Source organism: Amphiprion ocellaris, chromosome 18 (assembly GCF_022539595.1).
Source record: "Amphiprion ocellaris isolate individual 3 ecotype Okinawa chromosome 18, ASM2253959v1, whole genome shotgun sequence".
Classification (NCBI taxonomy): domain Eukaryota; kingdom Metazoa; phylum Chordata; class Actinopteri; family Pomacentridae; genus Amphiprion; species Amphiprion ocellaris.
Genome location: NC_072783.1, coordinates 26,763,316 through 26,781,018, shown reverse-complemented (window position 1 = coordinate 26,781,018; position 17,703 = coordinate 26,763,316). Strand labels below are relative to the sequence as shown.

Sequence of the window (17,703 nt, the reverse complement as noted above, 5' to 3'; positions counted from 1 at the left end):
TAACATATCATCAAAAAAGCACTAATAAATGCTTCTACTTTTGAAATCCTCAACTTGACATTCCTGATGTGTTGTGGTCTTTTAACCGAAGCTTTTCAAAAGACAAACATGCGAAAGAGACGTGTGATTGAAATAGTTTTAATAATTTACAACAAAGCAAAAAGAAAAATAGATTGGTAAAACAGGTGGTTGCCTGTTTTATTTATAGTTGCATTTAAGGTAATGATCCCTCTTCCCCCTGCTTCACGCTGGAAATGCACAAATGTGATTCAACCTTCAGTCAGTGTCACGAGCTTATTTGTATTTGGCAAAAAGTGCAACGGCTCCTCACATAGATGGCAACGTCAGAGACAGAGGAGGCTTAGAAGTCTGGCCTGTCCTTCTTCAGCTTGGAATAATCCATGTTCACGGTGAAAAGCTGGAAATGCACACACAGGGAAAAAACAACAACAACACAATCAGTACGACGGAGGCAATACGGACTTTGAGACGAGATAACAGAGAAGATATGAATTGTCCTTTATAGAAATATGCTTTTGCTTTATGGTGGCAAACAGAGAAATACACATTACAAATTGGTAATTATTGGAAAATGTGTAGCAGAATCACACCTTGTACTGCTGGTTGGTTTCCATCTTGTTCCAGGGCTCAGGGTTGTTTTTGCGATCCCATCTGAAGACAATAAAACTCTTTGTTAAACGACATATTACTGAGGTTACTGGTGTTCCTACTAGAACATTTAACACCGTCACGCATATACTGAGGACCTGAGCAATGCTGACGGACAAGAAATACTGGGGATAAAGAAAAAAACGGGTTTATCCACAACAACAAAGTCCGTTTTTCTAATAATTCAGACTGATACTTACGAGACGTCAGGGTTTTTCAGAGCCAGCCTGCCCAAGTACAGCATGCTCATAGTGGCCCCACCGCCGATGAAGATGAAGAGGGGGATCAGCTATGAGGCAAAGAACACGATTTGTGTTAAGTCAAGATAATAAAAAATACTATCTGTGGGCTGATGTTGTTCTTCCTGCTGAAAAGCACACTGAAAACAGGTTCCTTGACCAACAACTGCTTTGACTTCCTTTTGTATCCCTCCTACATCTGTCGACTGCCAGTGAAAACCTTGATTTTAGACACAACATTCCCGTTTCTTTTTGTCTGTTTAACATCTAAAAAAATTGCCATCATCCAGTGAAGCATTTATGCCAGAAACAAATGTTTTACACATTCTAGCACTACAGATTCACACCTACAAAGAAAACACAGCTAAAAGCGTGTAAATGTGTGAAAGCGTTTCAGCTGAGACTCCCGACTGATGTTCCCGTCAATCTGACAAGGATTTGATGTTCTTTGACTCCATCCCCGGCTGTACGTCTCTACCTGCTGCCAGTAACATAGACAGGATTATTTTTCACCTTATTGAATAATCCTCAGGTAGATTTGTTCCTATAAAACTAAGCCTTTATGAGAAATATTAACAGTCTGTCACATAATTCAATGACATTTAGAATATACTGCAAAAAAAAAACAACAACAACAACAATAAACAGTTTTTACCGGTACTGATTTTCACGTTAATTGTAAATTTAAAAAAAAAAAAAAAATGCTATGACTGTAAATAATGCCCTCATCAAAAATTTGTCCTTTTAGAAATGGAAATTCATTTTTTAACAATATTTGACAATGAAATTAAACTGTTTTATTGTATTAAAATTATTTTAAAAATTTATTATTTACCATCATTTGAAATTATGTATAACAAAGATTGAAAAAATGGTAAATATTTTTAAATTGTTATTTTGCAGATGTTTCTTAATTTATTAAATTACAAATAATATCTTTAAAAAAATACTAAAACTGTACATAATGTCCACATCAAAAATCTGTAATTTTTACTTAAATGCTTTCTTATAATGTTTGACAGATTAATTGAAATATTCTACTAAATTTAAATCAGCTAACTATACAGATATTTATTTATTATTTTATATAGATTTTTTTCAGGCACCTTTGATGCCAGATTTTAACCATTTCTTACTGGGATTTTTTTTTTTTTTTACATTCTACATAAGATTTCCTTACAGATATTAGGTTTATTTGTCTACTTCTCTCTGCTTTTAGTTTCTTTCTCTGCTCTCCGTGAGCCTGGTTCTGTTGAAGGTTTCTTACCGTTTTCCCAGGTGTTTTCTTCTCACCGTTGCTCAAAAGCAATCGTTAGGATTTGTTGGTTTCTCTCTATAATATAATACTGTATGTGAAATGACCTGAGAAGACTTCTGTTAAGAATTGGAGCTATACAAATAAACATTGATTGAATTCCCATTGCATTTGAAAAATCTTCAGGTAAAATTACCAAGTAAATCACAAAAAGGTTATAGGAAGCCTGATACACTCTATAAAGTAATTAAAATAAATGTTTGGTTACAAGTAAAACACCTAAATTGGTTGATGTAATTTGTGGACTGACCTTTGAATGAATTGACCTTAAAAGCTGCAAACATTGCTTGATGAGCTGCGCTGGCATTATAATGTAGGTAATTATGCCAACTTAATACTAATTAATTGAAATCTAAAGTCAAGCTGTAGTTAATTAAATTAGTTTCATACCTTCATTTTTCTTTTTTTTCAAGACCTTAAACATGTTTATGCTACCAGTTATTAAATAATTGGCCAATAAAATTCCATCAAACTCAATGCTGGTTTCTCATTGGTTCATTTAAGTTCATATCAGCAGATTGTGAGAACAGCAGGTGACCTTAGATATATTTTTTTTAAAAATAACAGAATGACTTCATAATTTCATGCCATAAAATAAACAGCATTCCAATACTGACACAAGATATGCTTTTTCCACAGAGTATATTTTATATGATGGATCATTTCAGTAGTATAACATTAAAATGAGTGGATCAATAGGGGACATAAACACATCTGCCCTTTGGTCTATTAATATGAAGCCTGCCGTAAAGCAGAACTGTGTCACCCCGTCGTCCTTGTATAAATACTCTCACATACATTGCCTTGGCCTTGAGTCAGGCTGGTATGGAAACTATACAACACTGTACGTGCTGCAGCGACCTCCACATATGGCTGAACGCTCACTGGATTCCAGTCTGAAGGGGAAAAAAACGCCTGTTTTTCCACAGATCTGCCCCTTACATCATCAATACCCTCTAATATGCCAGATCTGAAAAATTGATCACATCCAATCAGAGCAGGTGGTTACAGTTTTCAAGATGCCAATGCCAGGAGAAAAAAAAAAAAACAATCCAGTCACGAAGAGGATGTCAGAGAAAAATATAAGCCTGGGACTTTACAAGAAGGCAGCAAAATGAGAATAAAATGAATTCAAGTGTGAAAATGTGCGTTTATGGTGCGTTTTAATCCGAAATCTGCCATTAGGAATCCATCCAAATGAACCTGCCGTAAATATCCTAAATGTCTGCATCCACTGAGGAAATCTGTGCGGGAACATATAAATAAAATCCTTTGAGTCTCATTAATTGATCTGACGTCTGATAATTAGGGAGAGATTTTGGGAGGCACGGGAGCGCGCCTGACCACACCGCGTCCTGACTGCGCTCAGACACGTTTCAATGTCACCGGGTCGTTTATGGATAACAATCCCAGCAAAAACGATTAAAAAAAAAAAACACAGAGACTTACAGCTGGGTGGCTCTTGAGCTGCTTGGCGACGGTTCCCAGCAGAGACGGCATGGTGGATATCTGAGTCCGCTAACGGGAAAATGTGCCGGTAAAAGCGCGCTCCTCTGCGGAGGATCTGAGCGTGTTTCCTGCGGGCCTGAACGTACAGAGAAACTGTACACCTCCTCCTTCACTGGCAGCCAATCCCACCATGCAACGACAACAGCTGTGCATCCGAACCCTGCTGGACTGTATGGATCATGACTGCAGGGGCTTAAAGCAAATAATCACTGAGAGGTTTTATTCCCTGGTAGATAATCATTAACACAACAGGAATGAGCTGAGCATTGCAAACATGAAACCACAAATCCTGCATTTTGAAATATAGAAAGAGACAGTTTGGATCTGTGTAAATAAATAATAAAAACCCACACATCTGAGGTACCCTAAAATCAGAGAAAAGTCTCACCACAATCTCACATCATTCATTTAATCAGAAAACACAGATGTCATTCACAGTAGTACCCTGATGGCAAGAACTATGCAGGTTTAATATCTATATATGTACACTGCCTGTTATTTTCATGACTATTTACACTGTAGATTCTCATTGAAGGTATCAAAACTATGAATAAATGCATGTGGAATTATGTAAAAAAAAAAAGTGTGAAATAAGTCAAAACATGTTTTTTATATATAAATAAGTCAAAACATGTTTTATATTTTAGATCCTTCAAACTAGCCTTTTGAAAAGTCAAAAAGTCATTAAGAACAGTAGGGTTGCTGATAAATAAATGTGTCATCAGCATAATGAATAGAGCCATTTCTAACCTCTAAACCTTGGTTATTTATATACAGTGCAAACAAGAAGGAGGGTATTGACCCCTGTGGCACCAGACCACACTGATGACTGTCCATAACTAAGGCTTCAGTTCTGCCAGTTCAGAGTATAAAACTAAATACATCCATTTGTTTGAAAACCAGTTTATCTAATTCTACATGATCTTTTTTTAGCAGGTAAAAGTTTGTTCAGTTGTCAAGGATTGACTGCTCCTTTTCCTGTAGATTAAATTATTATTTTTTCTGGTTTCACTGTCTGTTCATCTCCATGTTTTTGTCTGAGAACCCGCTGGAAACAAGACTTTGCATCTGTGCATAGAATGAAACAAATTGCTCTGATGCAAATTGTTAAAAATTAAAAAGTGAAATGTGATCAATGACATAAAGATAAGAAGAACTGCTGAGTCACTGAGTGAAATATTTCTGCTGCGTCAGGGCAAAACTGATTCAATTTAACCATGACTGTTTTCATTTTCCAACACCAATATGCTTTTCCCCATAACTGAGTAGGGCTGTGAAATGTGCCAAAATCAAAGAATGAAGGACTGTATCAATTCAACCAGACATAAAAATTAGAAATGTGAAAATCAGATGTAGCCTGATAAAAGTGTCAGTCTGAAATTACAAACCAAATGCAACATGAAAATTAGTGTGCATTTCACTAGTGCTGCAAGTTGGAAAATTCTCCTTAGTTTGTTGGTAATTTCCTTAAGCGATTATTTCCTTAAATCATGAAAATGCTGAACAGTTTTCCAGAGCCTTCAGTGTCATCCTGATATACCTTCAAGTGCAACAAAGAAAAGCTGCAAATCTACACAGCTGAGAAGATGGAAACCGATAAGGCTCGAAAGACGACTCATGAGGAATCAGTGGAAATATTTAAATACACTTCATCTATCAACTAACCATTTCAGGACTATTTTCTTGTTTCGACTTTAAGCAGAAGATTTGGTTTTCAGAGAACAACTAAGTGCTAAAAGAAAGGCAGCTGGACTTGCTTGAGTTCCTTGAAGACATAATCTGAAGAGCTTCTTCACTTCTAATGAGAGGTTAAATTCAGTTGACTTCATTTTAGCACAAACAAAAATGTAAGGAACTTAAATATCTGATCCAGGATTAAATACGAAGGATGACTAAAAGGTGTTATAACATAACATACAAAGGACTTGGAAAAACCTTTTGTTTGTGGATGAAGATCTCGATCTACCAACAATGCAAACTTAGCAGTGCTGGGAATAAACTTAAAATACCAGTAAGTTCAGTTCAGTTCACACCAACTTTCACACCACCTCTATTGACGTAACACAGGGAGGAAATGTTATCAATATACGTGCTAAATGTTTTCATGTTTTTACCCATGATCTCATTTCTGATCAAAATGAGAACGGAGGTACTACTCCAATCTGCAGACGAGAGCATTAAAAGTCAGGTCTAATTTAATAATCACAAAGACGACAGTTTCTCATCATATATTTATGTGACCAGAACACAGAACCTGAGATAACAGCACATCCCCAGCATCCACAGTGACCCAGGAAACATTGCCAGAGGATTATTTGGAAAAAAGACAATGTTTCAATCCATCAGCATTTCACCGTGATACTAAAACGAGGAGAAATTAGTCAAAAATATCAGACCAGTCACCTTTCCATCAACGTGCACACATACAAATAAAACTATCAGAGACCATAAACCCAGGACTAACACATGGAAAAAAAAAAAAAACTCTCCTTTTTCTCCACATAAAACCCTCTCCTGGAAGTGCATAAAAATCCACCCGATACAATATCTCATGCAACACCTGCCTCAATTATATCGCCAGAACAAAACTAGAAGTAACAGGGGTTTTTAGCTTATGTTGCAGGTAATTGAAAAAGTTGTAGAAAATACACATTACTACTCTCAAATTTACACTGAAGTACAAAAAGTGAATATAAAAATAAGAATTGCGACTCAAAAGTAGCAGTTCAATTTGTGCAAACATGTCTACCAGAAATAAAACTATGTGATCATCAACTTGTCAGCTTGGCAGAACAAAAAAGAATGAATCTACACCACTAAAACTGGTTAGGTAGTCAACTAGGCCGTGAAACCTCAAAACTATAAACATACCATCAAGCACACATCTAGAACATCAAGGAATAACAGGTGTTTAGCCATCAACGCGTACGCAAGGTAAATTTTTTCGCAAGTAAACAAGATGACAACAGAAACAACATATTTTTGAAGCAGGAATAAATGAGCTGAAGCCACCAGGTGTTGATGCTACCCAACTTCAACAAAATTCCCTTCAGTCTACAATAATCAAAAATGTGATTTCATTGTGTTGTTTTTTTTTTTTTTAACTCGGGTAAATATAAAGTACCCAACTGATTTGTCGTGCTCTGTACACTAGCAACAGGTGCAAGGTTAAGTTAGGTTTGTTTTTTTAAAAAAAAAGGTGAGTTGCAGATAAATATCTTTGAATACTTAAAAACAAGCAAACTTATCCAAGAGGGGCTTTCCTTACTTGACCCAGACTCCTAAAATTTTGAACATACATGGCTTCTTTGGGGAAACGGAAAGAAATCTGTGCAGCAAGTGAGCAGTCAGTCATCCAACAAATCACATCTGAGACAGAGTTAAGACGGGAATAAGTGAGCAGTCCCCTCTCTCTCACTCAGTTTTGGCCAAAAATATATCTTTGGATAATAAAATGATAAAACCAAAAAGGCCATTTTGTTAAGAAATGTCAAAACTCTTGGAAACCCAAAACAAGTAGCTTATAAAGGAATGTCTTTTGGATTGTGTATGATACTCATTCTTTTTTCCAAGGTTAATTTATGCCTGTGTAGAAAAGGAAGGAGACTTTCCTTAAAAAAGCAACACATCTGTCCCAGATTACTGAAATATCTGCATTATAATCATCTCCACAGAAAAGACCTGCAGCTCTCAAGAGCTTTCTCCTTTCGTAGTGGAGGTTTCAGGAGGATCTGGAGGTGCAGCCTGGTTGCCAGAGGATGTTGCCTGGTAGGAGTCTGTTCCCTGGTTTGAGCCGCTGCCTGCTGGAGAAACGGAGAGGCTGCGAAACAACAGGTCCATCGAGGGGAGCAGAGGCTTGAGGAGGCTGACGGGGCAAAAGGCCGAGCCCCCATGGGGGGTGAAGTTTACCTTGTTGGGGTCTGGGCAGGAGGAGATGAGGGCTGGTTTGGGTTTGCGTGGAGTGCTGCAGAATAAAAGGAGACAAAGTGGTGGAAATGGGGTTTGGTGAAAAATATGTTCACAGTAATGCTCATCAGTGTCATCATTACTACATTTGTCACTCAAATAAACCAAAAGCAGTCGCTTCCTTTGCCTAGAACTCACAAGTGAAATGATACGATCCAAACTGCATGCTTTTTAATTTTACACTCGGTACATACTGCAGCTGCCCTTATAATGTACATACTATTGCATCAAGTATGCACTCAGTTGGGAACATTGCACCTTGAAGGCTAATTCGTGCTTTCCACGTGTGTAAGTCAGTAAATGGACAGCAAACGTGCAATCAGCTCTGGTTATACCACAGTAGAGCTGCACCGGTCTGTACAGACGGTTGCACTGCCTCTCATGACGAACACAAAAAATACACCTATGGCAAATTTTACACAATATAGAAACTACTGAGAGATTGGGCAGTAGTACTTTGTTAGCGCACAGTGGGCAGACATAGCACAGGATATCTGGAAAATGAAGAACTTCCCGCTGTGTCTCGGCTTCACTGATGGACAGCATGTACAAATCAAAGGACCTCCAAAGTCCTGCAGTAGCTACCTACAACTCTTCCAATGATGAATTATAAAAGTATGGATGTCCAAAAAACTCCTTGCAAATTCTCTCTCCAAACATTTTTTAAGCACCACTTGTTTTTCCTGGTACATGTGAGCTTTCAGTACAGACAGTCCTCTCAGACCCATCAAGTGCACCCTCGTGGGCTCAGTAAACAGGAATTGGCCTTAAGCTTCGACCATCTTCCTCACGTATCTGTCATGATCTGCAGCATGAAATCATCTCTTCATGCACTCTTGGTGGCTCAAGGTTGTTCATACTCACACAACATACTGTGATGCATCGTCCTCTGTACAGAATATGTGCGTCATAATGAGGAGAAAAGAATGATGACCTGCATACTGCAAAATGCAATCAAATGTATGTAGTATAAAATTCTGGTATTTTTTAAGACTAAGTCACCAGAGGGCATCAGATAGAAATTCTACAGTATTTGGTTAATTAGGACATTTCTCTGCACAGTGGTAGCAACTCCAGGCAGAGTTAAAATGAAGGAAAAGAGTGTCTGTTATGTTTGGCTGCAAGACAAAACAAAAATTTACCTCATCTCCTCACTAGCTCGAACCCTCTCACAGCCCTCTGGAGGTTCTCTCTGGAAGCAGCAACTTTTGTTTGGTCCTGGTGAGGAGGAGATGTGCAGAGGCAGCGACAGTTCAGCCTCATTTTGGGAGGACAACGGGGACAGGAGACACAACTCTGCACTGTCTGTTAACCCTGAAAACAGGAGGAAATAAATCAATATACTCAAAGATTCTGCAAGAATTTTGCAACAGTTTGGCTAATTCAGAGACCACGCTATTTTTCATGAAACACTTCATGTAACTGAGCGATCACTGTTATTAACATTTGTGCTTTTCCTACTGTAACAAGTGAAAATAACAGCTGTGAAAATACACAAAGTACCTACAAATATACACACGTTCCAAACCAGTGAGTTCACTTTATGTTTACAATACATTTTGAGGCAACATGAACGACTACTACCTCTTAATTTACTTAATTTTTTGTCACAAGTAGGACTTTAACTGTCAAGATACAGTACCAATAAAAAAAAAAAAAAACAAGAAATGTTCCTCCATTTTCCTGCAAGCAAAGTAAAACGAGCAACACAAAATTTAAGAATGTCGGCAAATGCCTGTAAGAGACACAGCAGCAACTAATTAGCATCTCCTGACACACCAACAAGGACTAATTCAGTTGTGTGAGTCTCTTTGAAGAAAACAGACTTCATATAAAGTGCATCCTATTCAGGATTGTTATGTGATTAGTTTAAGAGAGTTATGGAAGAAAACGATAAACACATTTCCTCATAACTATGCGTTTAAAGGACACCGTTGGCCAACGCTTGATGAAATTATCCGGTACAGAGCTCCTACAGTCTGTAACTGGCTTACTCTCTTCAAGGAGACAGAAAATGCAGGAAAGAATATGTCGAGCTGGGAACCGATTTAGGGATTCCCAGCTTGACGGCATGTGGTACGAGGTCACCCATCATTTGTGATTTTAAACACAAACATGAATGTTTAAATATGGGAGTCATTTGTGTGGTTGTTTCAGTTTTGTTTTCTAACAAAGCTCCACATTAGAGCAAAAACAAAACCATCACTGTAATTCGTGGCATTTTAACGCAAGCTTTTTTTTTTTTAACGGCCGTTTGCCACAGGGTTGCTTTAGTTCATTAAACTTTAAAAACTTTAAAAAAAAAAAAAAAAAAAAAAAAAGCTTCCAAGCTCCTGACTGAGTTCTGACAATGCTGGGTCTATGGGATGAATGTAAGAAGGAATTATCTGTAAAGAACTCACTAGGGAGCAACTATAAAAAGCACATTTGCATTTTGCAGAGGTTACACGTTTTGACTCATTGACAGAGTTGTTTGTGTGTTACTTAACAATCTGAACCCCTACAGGTTTGGAAGGAATCTTAAAAAAAAAAAAAAAAAAAAAGACCAAAATTCGATCATTTATCTGAACCAGAAACTGTAAAAACAGAGAGAATCTGATTTTCAACTTTTTAGCAGTTATGAACTGCTTATCTATGATGCACTGTTACATCTAAAAGCTCAAAATTTTGACATTTCATCAAATAGCTTTAATCTTCATGTCACATTTAAAAACTTCTCTGAAAATAGAGCCTGAGAACTAACCAGATTCTATGAAAAAACAAAACATCCTGAGCTCCTCGGGACAATCGTTAATCCATCAGTGACTCAGCTGTGACCAACAGCCATGTAACAAAAACGCAGCTTTTTGGCTGAACTGGGCTGAACTTCTTCTTCACACAGACAAATATGAAAACAAATTTAAAGAAAGAGCAGTAAAATGTCTATAGCGAGTAGTTACTTTTTTCCCCCACCTTTGGTAACACCTGTGGGCACTCGGAAAAACTCAACTTCTGTCATTTTTTCTTTTTTGTGATCCATGCCATTGTAACTTGTTATATTGCACAGAGGACATTTTTGACTTCTCTTTTCTTCTACCTATGGTCATACTGCTTTCATGAAGTGAGCCCACAATAAGTAAAAATGTGACAGAAGCAAAAAACACCCAGAAACTGCTTGGGGTTCAGAGGGTTAAATCACCATGGAAGCTGCATAATTCTGTCTGCTATTATATGTCTACATGTGTCTCTTATTTAGTCTCTTGTATGGGCTACAACAAACGTGTTTATACTGACCAACAGATTGTTTCATCAAATTAAAACCTTGACCTAAAAAGCTGACAAACCAACCTTGGTGCAGGTCCAGAGGAGCGTCTGCTGAGTTGGACTGGGAAGTGCAGATGTAATTGGGGGAGGAGCAGGGTGAGGAGGAGGTGGAAGATGAGGATAAGGGTGTGGTGGCCGGGCCGATCTGAGATCCACTGCTGCAGCTCTGCAGTGGGACTGGAGCCCGGTGACCGTCTGGAACCTCATGGAGCTGTCGACACGGGAATCAGCAACGTGTAAATTGTGTAATTAAAATCAGCCACCACAGTGTTAAGCTTTATTTCAGTAGAAAACTAAGTGCGTCTTTTCAGGAATCGAAAAAAACCAACTCAATCCATGAAGCTCTGTGCATGTGCATGCTGTGTGGAGGGTAGGAGACGGTTACCCTTTGCTGTGGGTGTGGTGTCTGGCTGATGAACATGCCTTCCAGCTCCTGGTTGAGGCCCTCCACACTGCAGCGCAGTCGAGGGACCAGTGTAGACAGGGGAGCGAGGGGGATGGGAATGGGCTGAGTCTGATGACACAAACAAGTTAAACGGAATTTAGGCCGCATTACTCTTGAGATCCAAACAACAGACAAGACACTATTTTTTTTTTTTTTTTTTTTTTTTTACAGTTCTCTATCAAGTTTTTCTTGTTTCTTTCTTTTGATAGACTACATTCTCTGTATGATTAGTGCTACATAAATAAAGTTTTATAACTAATCCTGAAGCTTTGCTATGCAGTTCCCAAAGCACATTCCTAATGACTAAATATTAAAGCATCATGTGCTTCAGATATGACAAAAATTCACAAGCTTCCACAGTAGTGTGTTCCCATTTAAAATCTTATCTTTATGGGCTTGTCATGTCCAACCTGACAGCTCAGTGGAGTGTGGCACAATGCAGTATAACAGTGCAGACCAGCTGTGCTGAAAAGCAGAACTATGCATTTCATTCTGAAAAGCAGAAGCAAATGTGATGTAGCGATCTTCCTGTTGCTTTACTGTTTTATTTGATTCACTTCCTGCAAAGAGCTGCACAGCTACTCTATCGTGAATGTGAATCAGTGATAGCTGTCTGGAGACAAAGAGGTTGCACTTTCAAAAAAAACTCTGAACATGTCCACATATGTGTTTGAATGAAGTAAGTAGGGCAGTTTGTTTACGTGTAGCGATGATGCCAAGGTACCTGAGTGGTTCCTAAGCTACAGCTCGCTTGAGGATATCCACGCGGGCGGTCTTTGTCATGTCCCCCCGAGGCTGCAGGTTTGCTGCACTGCTGCAGTTGTTGTTTTAGTTTAGCAATCTACAATGAACAAGGGTTATTGTCACTCAATCAGCTTGTATATCCAAACACCCAGAAGTCCTGTTAAACTAAATATAACACACTTAACAAGGCAACATGACAAGCATGCAGTAAACACTTTTTACTTATGATAATCTGATTTTGTGATAGTTTAAATAAAAATAAAAGATGTAATGAGTAGAGTGGCTTCAGTGAAAACTGTGAAAAGGGAAGTTTCTTTGCAGATGAGATCATTGGTCCCCTGTTGCTCAATGATGTCAAACTCAAAGTAAGGGCTTTTTGAAGAGCTTGTCTGCTTTGATTAAAAAAAAAAAAAAAAGACTAAATGGGTAAGTTTAGTAAATCCGGTGGTTGCAAATGCTTGCTGAGCATTAAAAGCAGAAACTGACCTCTCCCAGATGCTCAGCACTGCCCCATGATGCTGAGCGTCTGTGGCTGCTGCTACCTCTTCTGCTCTGAGATTTGTCTGACCACGAGTCTGGGGTCTGTAGATGGAGAGAACAACCATAAAACAAATACTCTTCATATAAGATCACATGTGACAGCTAAATAAGCAATACATTATCAAATCTTGGCCTGAAGCTGCAGATGTAGCAAGCTAAATCTAGGACACAAACGTGTCGCTTTGAAGTCGCACATACGTCTCGTGTCTTTTACCAATAGTTTCACACTCGGCAGAGATCAGTGTTTCGTGCTCATACTCTCTTTTCACACTTGTAGCAGAGCAAAAGAGCAGGAGAAACTGAAAAACAAAGAAGGGGGAGGATGTGGGCAACCAAAGAGCAGTGGCGAGTGCCTGCACACAGAGCAGAGAGGATGGGTGCAGCCAAAACGGCCTCGTCAGCTGACTTCAGGGACTGTTCTCATGGCTGTGGTTCTCACTTTGTAATAGCGGTGCAAGCACCGGACAGACACTCCCTCCCTCCCTCCCTCCCTCCCTCTCTGAGCAACTTATCTCTGCAAAAACTGCAAACTAGTCTTCTAACATGGAAAAACCCCATCCATCCTTCAGAAAAAAAAAAAACTATCAAACACAATCAAAAAGAAAAAAAAGTACTCCAAAAAAGGAAACATCAGTGATAAAGAAATGCATTCCACTCATTTCTTCCTGTCAGAACAGCTCAGATTCAAACATGCCAGCATTAATATTATTTCCACACTTTCTCCATCTGAAGCTGACCTGGGTGGACTTGTCCTTGTGAGACAGACTGCTCTGGCCTTCTGGTTCTTTCGGCCAGTGTCCCTGGAGGTACGGCCCGACGATGGCATCGAGAGACAACGTCCGCCGCATGCCTGAGCTCGGCTTTTGTGATTTGGCCTTTCCAGCTGTCAGTATCAGAGACAACTTCTTATTTTACAAAAAGAATAAAATAATGTGCAGTTTATCAGGTTATAAATCAGAAAATTCATGTTGATGGGTGTTAACGTTGTACATTATTTTAACCGATATAACACTGATGTTACCGGGTGCTTTTGTTGCACATAAATATGCTAAATCAGTCTGAGAGGGTTTAATGTCTTTACAGTACACAAGGTTTACATCTACAGACTACATTAGAAGATTATAAAACAGAGAATATTCTGGTACCAAATTCTTAAGAATGGTTCGCTTTGTAAGTGATTTAATTGTAGAAAAATGCCCAAATTGCTACAACCACCTTTCAAAACATAAAGATTATCAGCTTTTATTCATCTAATATGATTGACAACGAAATAGACTATCAATCTGAAGATGCCATTTTAAGCTGTGTCAATAACCAAACATTTAATAAATAGATGACAATTGATTTGTCAAAGTATTTGAAGATTTAAACAAACAACAGTCATACTGCTGAATAGATTTTCACATACAAGGAATTTTATGTGGTGTTTTGGTGCGGAACAGTAAACACTAACATGTTGAAGCTTTTTTTTTTTTTTTTAAACAAGGATAGAGATTAAAAAGGGGACAAAATCAGTAGACAGTAAGGGTTACTGGAGTAACAATACTAAATATTATTTTATTAGTAATGATAGTGATATACAGCAATTTATTATCTTTATTAATAGAAAACAAATGTTCTTATTGTACATATTCTTAGGTTTTTATATTATATTGTTATATCATACACATAAAAGTCTGTTTCATTGTTTTATAATTAAATTCCAATGACAGTATGACAGATGGAGACATCGAATATAAAGAAATTAGGCTCCTTTTACACGAAAACAACACAATACACATCTTTACCAATGAATAGCTGGTATGTAAATGTGGGTCAAGTGAAAAACTATGGATGGACTATTGGCTGCTGCCACAGCATAGTAAACAATAATTAGTAGTAAATATATATGAGCTACTCAAGTGTCTACAAGGAAATATAATGATGGATGCAGCTGGAGTGAAACAATGTAAGGCTGTGTTGAACTAGCACCCAGATGTTTAGATGTTCTATGAGGTTCTAGATGGATATAACTACATGATCCATATGGTGCTTACAGGTGATGGGCTCCTACCTGACTTCCCATCCCTCCGGTTCTGTCTGGGTTTGTTGGCCAGCTGATAGGGGACAGTAGCCTTGAGGGGCTGCGGACCCACAGCAGCAGGCCTGGGGTGTCCACTTCTTCCAGACATGTCTAGAGAAAGAAACCTGGCTCCACTTAGCTGCTGTGTGACCGGGGTGAGCAGCGGTGGAGATGTGGGGGGGCGCTCTGGTGGTTAGCTAAGTTACCAGCTGCAACTCTTCCTCTTCTGCTGATGATGATGATGATGACTACTCAAAAACCGTTACAAACTTCAGTCTTCAGTCACTCAGACGCCATTTCCAAGTAAATTCAACCACCAGCGACACACACCTCGACTAATAAGACGTGAATAAGAGCTTACAGTCACGTTCTCGGCGTTTATCTCACTTTTTTAAAAAAAATAATAATCGGGCTTGTGAGCGAGTTAGCAGCCTAGCAAGCAAAGTTTCTTTGTGAGGATGTTGCGATATTTCAGCTCGTAGTCGAACGAGGAAGCAGCTCCAGTTTCAAAAAGTCACTTCAACGTCAACTCCCACGTCTTCCGAGCAGACTTTGAAGGGTATTTCATTATAGTTTCTCGGGCCGGAGCGTGTTTTGGTGGCCCTGAACGTTGGACACCGTAGTCAGACCCTCCGCGTTCTTGTTTCACCCAAACTCCAAACACTTCCACCACCACGCTGGTGTGGATTTAATTATATGTGGGACGGACCGAGTCCCAACTCTCACTTCTGATTGGATAGTGGAGCCCAAGACTTCAACTCTATTGGACAGTCCACCATCAATCTGTCAAACCTCGGACAGTGTCACCGCCCCCAATTCATATCTCATGCCAACAGATTTTCGACCTTAAAATCGTGCGGAAATACAAAATTTAAGGTTTTTAACTACGGAAATCGAAGGTGTTAGCTTCTCACTGCGACACTTAAATTGAAACAAATGCTTTCTGAACATATTTTTAATGGCTGTAGTTTACCGTTTTGTGTGAACTCTTCTGCCATGTATTTAAAGGGCCACAGCAGTCAGTTCACAAATCAACACCTCAGATCTAGTGCTAATACAAAACTAAAAATAATAGAGTTTAAACATATTACAGAGAACCCTTGCTTTCAAGCTTTACTTGTGTAAAAGCAGATATTTAATGACATCAGAATGTGTACTTATGCACCAAAAGTAAATGTTTTCTTTCCAAGTGATTAACAGTATTTTAATAGAATTTGATTACTGAAGCATTAATGACAAAGCATCTAGAGAAACAGAGATATTAATGCTGCCAAGAACATAAATTATCATGTCAGGGTGACATTTTGACCATTTACACTCTATTGTCTGAGACGATGACATATATTCATCAAGTGGATGCTTTCTGTGTATATTTTTGCTATTATTTTTGAACTATTTAATGTCTAAATATCACTTTAACGATGCAGTTGTAGAGGCAGAGATGATATTAACTACTTTATGTACTACCGGGCAGTTTAGTTCATAATATTAGTACCTCATCATTCTATTTTGTTTGAACATTCAGGATCTGCGAACTATCTTGTTGTTAAAGTAGTAAAGAGTGCAATGTTTCATGGAAATATTCAAGTGAAAGACTTCAGAATTGTACTTTACTTCACTAAATGCGTTATTCCGCCATTGCTACTCATGTGGCATTTATATTATTTTAAATTTTGCAATACATTATGCAAAGCATTTTTCATTTTTAGATGTACTTTTTCTTACCTTTCTGGATAATTTCCATTTTTGTATTTATTTTATACAGCATTAAAATAGTTATGCACACTCCTGAAACCTGCTTGATTTGTGTGATTCATCCTGTGTGAGCATCCACATTCATTTTAGTTACTGTATAGTCTGCACAACATTATCTGTATCACATTATCATACCAATAATGTTAGGAATAAATGAATGCTGACTTGGCCGTATGGGTTATCCAACTAAAGCAAGTTTCAAGAGGTCACTGCAAGATGTTTGCACTGTTTGAAATGAGTGGAAACCACTGATAACTAACAATCGGAGAACTTGAGCAAATTTTAAAACACTCTATCTAATATCTAGAATTGTTAGCTTCGATACAAAGTACAGGTTATCTGTGGTAAATGGGCTAATATATACAAAATCACTTGCTATGTTCCTCTCAGTATTTCATCATCGTCTTCATTCATTCATTTGTAAGCTATTAATTTCCTCATGCTGTGGGTGTGTGTGCACCATCTGGGTGGACTGTGAAGTGGTTTTGGGTGGTGTGCGTGCATTTGTGAGACGGTGTGCATTGTGGGAGATAAATTACCCGACTCTGTGTGAAAGGGAGTGCCAGTGGTGGGACAGGAGAAGAGGGCAAAGATAACGTGACAACACTTTTACAAGCCGATCCCAGATCAGTGCTAAAGCTCAACCAAGCTGTACCACAACGTGCTCGTCTTACGTGGGACCTTAGCGTGAGCTTAGATAACACACTTGTATGTCTGGCAAACCAGAATGGGAGTGAAAGCGTTTTATCACAGAAGGATGAAGTGCCGCATCATGTGATCAGCAGCGCGTTCATCTATCTAGTGCAACTGCACCCAACAATTGATGTCACTTTGACAAAACAGCCAAAGACAAAGCCAGAAAACTAAACACGTCCATTCATTTACAGCCCAGGAGTTAATTGGACAGTATGTCGATCTGGAATGTATCTCCTACATAATGCATTTCCAACATTTACTGAAAAGACCTTCAGCTGGTGTTTGCTCAGCCCCATGTATCTGTCTGTGTTAATGAATAAATGAGCCTGACCTTTGACCTCACGTGAGCTTTTTCAAGCCCATTTGAAGAGAGATGATGTCATTCTTCACAAAGTTAGGTCACAAAGGGAAGACGTGAAAACAAAGAGTGACCGAGGCACGAGGGGAACCAGAGTGCCTG

At 38.6% G+C, this 17,703-nt stretch overlaps 2 protein-coding genes across 2 annotated transcripts; both read right to left on the bottom strand.

Annotated features, from left to right (window-relative positions):
• Positions 1 to 122: 122 nt before the first annotated feature.
• Positions 123 to 3,867, bottom strand: ndufa4b (NDUFA4 mitochondrial complex associated b). Its single transcript, XM_023284184.3, has 4 exons — positions 3,673 to 3,867; positions 870 to 958; positions 612 to 672; positions 123 to 418 (listed from the first exon to the last, which is right to left on the bottom strand). The coding sequence occupies exons 1-4, from the start codon at positions 3,721 to 3,723 to the stop codon at positions 362 to 364; spliced, it is 258 nt and encodes an 85-aa protein (XP_023139952.1). The 5' UTR covers positions 3,724 to 3,867; the 3' UTR covers positions 123 to 361.
• Positions 3,868 to 5,945: 2,078 nt separating this feature from the next.
• On the bottom strand, positions 5,946 to 15,456 carry LOC111577740 (protein FAM117A-like). Its single transcript, XM_023284161.3, has 8 exons — positions 14,784 to 15,456; positions 13,468 to 13,613; positions 12,677 to 12,772; positions 12,171 to 12,287; positions 11,387 to 11,515; positions 11,026 to 11,212; positions 8,841 to 9,012; positions 5,946 to 7,696 (listed from the first exon to the last, which is right to left on the bottom strand). The coding sequence occupies exons 1-8, from the start codon at positions 14,899 to 14,901 to the stop codon at positions 7,423 to 7,425; spliced, it is 1,239 nt and encodes a 412-aa protein (XP_023139929.2). The 5' UTR covers positions 14,902 to 15,456; the 3' UTR covers positions 5,946 to 7,422.
• Positions 15,457 to 17,703: the final 2,247 nt, after the last annotated feature.